This window comes from Pollachius pollachius (genome assembly GCF_949987615.1).
Source record: "Pollachius pollachius genome assembly, chromosome: 13".
Lineage (NCBI taxonomy): Eukaryota > Metazoa > Chordata > Actinopteri > Gadiformes > Gadidae > Pollachius > Pollachius pollachius.
The window spans coordinates 3099174-3106430 of NC_136946.1; the positions used below are offsets into that span (position 1 = coordinate 3099174).

Below are 7257 nucleotides of genomic sequence, written 5' to 3' on the forward strand. Positions count from 1 at the left end.
CCGGACGAACCATCAGCGCTGATTAGGGACTTAGACATATTCGATTTCTCACGCTTATGACTCTGTATAACCGTTGCCACTTTACTTAATAAATCCAAGGTCCTCGTGCCGATAGACTTTATTACCTCTCCGTCTCATTTCATCTGGTCCAGTAACTAGACAGACCGTTTTTCCCAACAGAATCCAATGTGACTTTTGCTCAGGACATTGTGTTTCATAAGGAAGTCTATGAGTCTTAAATTAATGATACAGAAAACCTTCCCCAGGTTACTGTTCACACAAATGCCTCTGTAATAATCAGGGTCCGATTTATTTCCATTTTTAAAAATAGGTGTTATGAGACCACGATTCCAGATATATGGGAAGTAACCTACACTGAAGATCAAGTTGAATAATTTTCGAATAGCCAATCTGATTTTTTCACTGCTGTGTTTCAAAATCTCGTTTAGGATGCCGTCAATTCCGCTTGATGTTTTTGGCTTAAGGTTGTTGTAATTTTTCTTCCACTTGTTTTTCAGTGATGAATAGATCTAAAGGGTTCTGGGAGTCTTTGATGGCCAATTCTAATTTGTTTAAGTTTTCTGTAATTTGAGTTTGCTCTAAATCTGATTTGATAGAGGTTGTAAGAGCCAATTTTAGTTTATTTTCAATTTGTAAAGGTGTGTTATTTTTAGTGCTATATCTATAAGTAAGGAAACGTTTTGAATAATACTTAATATGTTTTAGTTTTGCGTTTAGTCAGTTTGCGTTGTCTATTGTTGTTTAACGACCGATTAATGCCGTATCTTGTGGTTCTGCGCATGACTGTTAGAGTAATGTTTCTATGTTGGTTTTTCGAGAACGGAGAAGTTGGTAGGTGTGGATCGAAATAAGTTTTTGACCGTCGTCGTCGTCGTCGTCGTCGTCGTCGTGTTTCCATGGCATGTTCTATTGGATGAACATGTAAAAGCAAAAGGGATCATAACTTTGAACATCTATTCGGTATTGGACCGAAGAACATGTAAACTTGGATTACCTGATGTTTTTGTTTTTTTTGGATAAATAAACCCCGCACAAGTTATCCTGCTTCCTCGTGAGTTCTATGGGTTCTTTTGGAATAAGATTGGATACGACACACGCGTCAAAGCATTGAATTACAACAACCTACAAACTATATGGCCTTTATGGTTAGTCGGCCATAACATTAAGTCAAAAACTTTCGAAATGGACAGATGGTGTTTGGATAACGAGCCCGAGGGATCAGGCTAATTTCTGGAGCCATTGGATAGCGCGCCTGACTACTTTGGATTGCCAACAGTGATCAAAGAAGAAATAAGGAGTATAAAGCGCTAAATTGACAGTGGATACATTGTTACCTTTTATGGCTGGACGTTGGCTGTTTCACGTTAGTTTCTGATTCCAGTATCCTTAAAAGAGCAACTGCCGTGAGCTGATTGGGGCTGGCTACGTCATGGCTGAGCCAGCCGACGGCGAAGCGGTTGCAAATGGTGCAGTTGCGGATGATGACCAAAAGAGGGCGGTCGAAGACACAGAAAAAACTGTGAGTGGAAAGTTGCATGACTGTATTAATGCAAGAAGAGGAAGATTAAGGCAACTTACTGGAAAGTCTAACAGAGTTGAAGAGTTAATGGAAAATGGCCTTAACTTGGAGGAAGTTAAAGACAGGATGGAATATTTCAAAACACTTTTTTAAGGATTTCAAGAAATGCAACACCGCAGTTCTGCTTCATCTTAATGAGGATGAAAAGAGTGTCGATCAGGATGATTGGTACGAACCTAAAGCAGATAAATTTGAGAGCTTTATCCAAGCAGCTGATGTGTGGATTAAGGATGTTGAACTTACTCAAGCATGTGAAGTTGGAGTTGCTCATATGGACAGTGTTTCTATTGTGACACGTTCCAGTATTTCCAAGTCTGGCAGTGGCATTCCAATGCGTCATCAGCGTCGTCTGCACGCTTAAAGGAAGAAGCTAAGCGCGCAGCTCTGGAAGCCAAGGCGGCTGGGCTTAAGCAAAAACAAGCGTTAGAATTAAAGGAGGCTCAGCTCAAAGCAGAGCAGGAGGAGTTGAAAATTAAAACGGCTTTGGCTATGTCTAATGCTAAAATCAAGATTTACGAAGAATATGACGCCCAGGAAAATGGTGATATCACATACGAGTATGCTGATGATGCCAACACGCCACGCACTCCTGCAGAGCAACAAGCAGAAAATAGTTCCCCAGCCAAAACATTGGATGTAAAGCTGCCAGTCAAGTCCTATGCGTTCCCTGGAGCTAGACCAAAGTTGCTAAAGGCGGTCAATACTTACCAATCAGCCAGCGGGTTTCCGCAGCAACAAGGTAGCGCTGCAAATGACATCTGCAACGTCATGAAGCAGCAGAACGATATCACAGAGCTGCTTGTAAAAAGTCAGCAGTTGGCTCGTCTGCCACAGCGGGATGTTCCTGTGTGCAGTGGCGACCCACTTGACTTCAGATCCTTTCTGAAAGCGTTCCAGCACACAGTGGACTCAAGATCTGACAACAGTGCAGATAAGTTGTACTTTTTAGAGCAATATACAAAAGGTGAGCCACAATACCTCGTAAAGGGCTGTCAGCACATGCCTGCTGACCATGGTTACCAGCAAGCCATGGACCTGTTGGAAGATCGCTATGGCAACCCACTGAAAATCGCCACTGCGCTATTGGAAAAGGTGTTTAAGTGGCCGCAAATAAAGTCAGAGGATGCAAAGGCACTCAACAACTTTTCAGTTTTCCTTCTGAGTTGCCGTCACGCCTTGCAGGATGTGGATTATATGGACGAGCTTGATAACCCCACCAACATGAGAGTTATCGTCTCTAAGTTGCCCTACAAGTACAGAGAAAAGTGGAGGTCGCAAGCCTTTGAAATTCAGGATAGGAGTCGACGGAGAGTGAGAGTCAATGACCTCGTTGCCTTTGTAGACAAGCAGGCTAAGATCGCCACAGACCCTCTCTTTGGAGATTTACAAGGCGCCTCAACTGAAAAGAAAGAACAAACAAAGTTTCTGGAGGGAAGAAGGCAAGAAAGGCTAAAAGGAAGCAGCTTTGCTACTAATGTAGCTGCATCAAAACAGGGCGAAAACGACCATTCAAAAGGGAATGCAATTGGAACACCAATCTATGCTGCTCTCAATAAGCCATGTTTGTTCTGCGAAAAGAATCATACACTAGTGGAGTGCCATGGTATTGCAGAAAAACCACATAAGGAAAAGCTGGATTTCATCAAGAAGGCTGGTCTCTGCTTTGGATGCCTTGTTAAAGGGCATGTAAGTAAGGACTGTAAAAGGAGAATGACATGTCAGGTATGTTCACAAAAACATCCGAGCATGCTGCACATTCAAAGAAAGGATGCTGTTTCCCAACAGGCAGGTGCAGAAAGTCAGGAGGAGGCTTTTTCAGAACAAACAGTAGTTTCAAGCGCACTTGTAAGTCTAAATCAGAAGAAAATTGCCTGTGATGGGGCTGGAGACAAGTGTGTTCTTGCTATTCTTCCAGTCTATGTCAAGGCAAAGAGCGGTAGCAAAGTTGTGCAAACGTATGCATTTGATGACCCTGGGAGCTCTGCTACGTTTTGCACAGATTCCTTGGCAAGGCAGCTGAATCTTCAGGGAAAGAGTACTGAGCCCGTCTTAACTACAATGAATTCAACTAAACATGTGAAAAGTTGCCTTCTCAGAGACTTGGAGGTCAGTGGACTTCAGGAAGATAACTTCATCGACTTGCCAAAGGTTTTCACCCAAAAAGGCATCCCGGTAACAAAGGAGCATATTCCGTCACAGGAGGACGTGGGAAAGTGGCCATATCTTCAGGGAGTGAAGTTGCCGTGCATTGATGCTGAAATAGGGCTTCTTATAGGTAATAATGTTCATGAAGCTTTTGAGCCATGGAATGTTATTCACAGCCAAGACAGCGGTCGGGGCATATCCGTCTAGGAAGAATGGTCCATATTGAACATCACTATGATTGAGAGCATGGTGAATCCCCACAATCCAAACCCAAACGCACACCTACTCACTGTCAGTCAGTCAGTCAGTCAGTCAGTCAGTCAGTAAGACAGACAGACAGACAGACAGACAGACAGACAGACAGACAGACCGACAGGCACACACACGCACGCACGCACACACACACACACACACACACACACACACACACACACACACACACACACACTTGTGTATCAGGACGCTAGTGGAGGAAGATCATCAGAAATATGAACTCTAGCCACACTAACGCTGGTCAGGACTGTGGATCACACACACACACTCACACACACACACACACACACACACACACACACACACACACACACACACATGGACGCAGCGACGGGGTGAAAGGCAGAGACATCCTATGCATAGACGCAGCATTGGCTGCGAGAAATGCGTCCGCCATCTTGAAGTGGGGATGGGAAGCAAGGGAGCAGCATAAAGTCCGAGGGGAGATTGGAACAGAGGATGTATCTCTGCTTGGGGAACCCAGTTTGGCATCGACAACCACCATTCTGACTTGTAATCATTGGTTGTGTCTGTGTTTCATAAGATAAGGTTGCACCACATTGCCAAACTCGCCTCTCTTCAGAAACAAAGCAGGAGAAAGAAGCTATGCAAAACAGCCCTCTTTCAGGGTTTTAATCCCATACAGATATTGATATTTTTTTACATTCACAATGCCTTGCATACACTACATTGGTCAGTCTGCATTTACCCTGATTGCTTTTTATTGTATTTTGAATTTCACTCCTAATTCATGATAATTGGGCCTAATGCGATAGATTTATTTTTTCACGATAATTCTTTTGTATTTTATTCTCTTATTTTTGAAACACTGTAAATGGTCAGTCTGCATTTACCCTGGCTGCTTTTTATTGTAATTTGAATTTCACTCATTCTGGTCTGATCAATTTCCTGTATCAATTCCCACCTGCAAACTCCAGTCCATTCCACCCATCCATCCACAAATAAACATTCCATCAGAAGATTTGTATCATGACACATTCTCATTTTAGGCAAAGTATAAGACAACACTTTCTTAACAGTATAATTGTAACCATGATACAAATGGAGTCATGCAAGTAACAATATTCAAATAGGCCTACTAACATTGTTGGGTAAGACAGAATTTGGTTTTATCTGAATCCAGTGAAACAGATTGGTGGTTTTAGCTGATATAAAAACATTCAGGTGTTTATATATGTTGAAGTATTTGGCTTTTTAAGTAAAGGTGCTGCCAGTATGACGCTTTATTCCAAAGCGACATGCATAGAAAATACATATAAAACAATCGCTGTAAACATTATAATAATTTAAGGAAAGAATGATGTTAATAAAAGTTAATACAAAATAGCAATACAAAGTGTCAAGACAGAATAAACTCTGCTCCTGCAGCAACAGTCAGAGATACAGTCCATAAGGTAAGATATATAGATATCTAATGTATTCAAACATTGTTTAGGTAGGATATATATGTATATGTAGCCTAATCATATATTGTTTCTTTAACTTAAAAATAGCTGACGGTTTTTTTTCCCCTTCTCAGGGATAATGTTCCCAGTTTTGATCTCGGACGTCTGGTCACTTATAGCATATAAGAATATTGTAGCGGCGACCAAGAAACACACAGAGTCTGGTTTAAGATGAACTGTAGCTCTGCGTCCCATACACTGCACGACTGCAGGCTACTTTTATTCCACACACAAACGCACGAGAAAACAGCACACTCAATGAACAAACATGACACAGTCAGCGATGGTGGCGATGGCGGTTTATTGAAATGCGAGTTCAACATCAAACCGCAAGAAAGCAGCAGAGTGATGTTGTACGACCTGTGTGGAGTTCCATCCTCTACCAATATGAGGTGATTATCAGTACTAAACCAATAGGGGGGTGACGATCCGTGCTAAACCAATAGGGGGCGACAGAGCGTGTTAAAGATCCGTACTGAACCAATAGGGGGCGATAGAGCGTGTTAAAGATCCGTACTGAACCAATAGGAGGCGGCAGAGCGGGTTATTACAGTCTGCAAGCGATGCATTAGCTGAGGCGCTGCTGATGCCGCTGTGCACAACCAGAGACCTTCATCTGAAAATACAAGATACGGATCAAACATCAAACATCCAACTCGCCCAGTATCTAGACGTTTGAAAGTATTTGAACATTCGAGAGGACAATACTTGAACCTAATCGGTAAGTATATTTGTTTATTATGCGTCTATGTGCATGATTTTAGGAATGCGAAAACCAATGCTGCCACATTCATTGACACATTGAAAACAGCCGACCGGTTCGATCAACCTTTCACCGTCTATTTCGTCATCGTGATCCATGTTGTGTATCTTGATGAATTTGGTCTTGGAGGTTGGCAAGTGACGTGGGTCTTTTTCTGGTTGTGAACCTCAATGGAAATCTGATTAGTCGAGTATGGATCGCGCGCGCGCGCGTGTGTGTGTTTTTTGTGCGTGTGCGTGTGCGTGTCTGATCTTGGCTTGCCCCTCTTCTGGCATTCTGGGAAGGGCTCTCCAGATGGACGAGTCACTGTCAGCCCGACGCTGATGGAGACGAGAGGACAGAGAGGGGCCGTTTTAAAGGGAGACAATTCTTTTGTGGTCTTTGTTGATGTGGTTGTGTTTGTTGTTGTTTAGTTCGTCGTCGGTCTACGGGAGAATCCGCCGGCATGTTTTACACCTGTGGACCCAATGAGGCGATGGTGGTGTCGGGTGAGTTCAGTTTCATTTGTATCTTTGGGTCTTTGTCATTCCGCTAGCTTACCTATGTTATATTGTTACTAATAGATATGACATAATAAATGACTAGTTCTTATTAATTACACGGCATGTTACAACGAGATATGATCAGAAGTGGCCTACTTTATTAATCCCAGGGACAATATTACCAATGACATATGTAGCATTAAAATAATTATAGAAATGTACATGTATGTGTCAGTTCCAGATGTTTGAGTCCCTTTTACGTTTTAAGGGTTCATTGTGGCCAGGGGGAGGCTCTAGAGGGGGAAGCAATGCATCATGGATCTTAGAGTCACTAGGATCCCCCTTGTTCTGAGATGCGTGTTCTGAGTCCTGTGTTCTGGGTTCTGTGTTCTGGGTTCCGTGTTCTGGGTTCCGTGTTTTGAGCTGCGGTTCTCCCTCCAGGGTTCTGCCGCTCCTCCCCCCTGATGATTGCTGGTGGCCGCGTCTTCGTCTTTCCCTGTGTCCAGAAGCTCCAGAGGTAGAGAGACA

General features: G+C 43.0%; 1 protein-coding gene across 1 annotated transcript in view; it reads left to right on the forward strand.

The window, feature by feature from the left end:
* Positions 1-6692: 6692 nt before the first annotated feature.
* Positions 6693-7257, forward strand: part of flot1a (flotillin 1a) — a gene marked incomplete at its 5' end in the record, with an annotated part of 9651 nt that continues 9086 nt past the window's right edge. Inside the window, 2 exons of the mRNA XM_079749187.1 lie at positions 6693-6735; positions 7171-7246. Coding sequence (XP_079605313.1) covers positions 6693-6735; positions 7171-7246 — 119 coding nt within the window. The remainder of the gene's footprint in view (positions 6736-7170; positions 7247-7257) is intronic.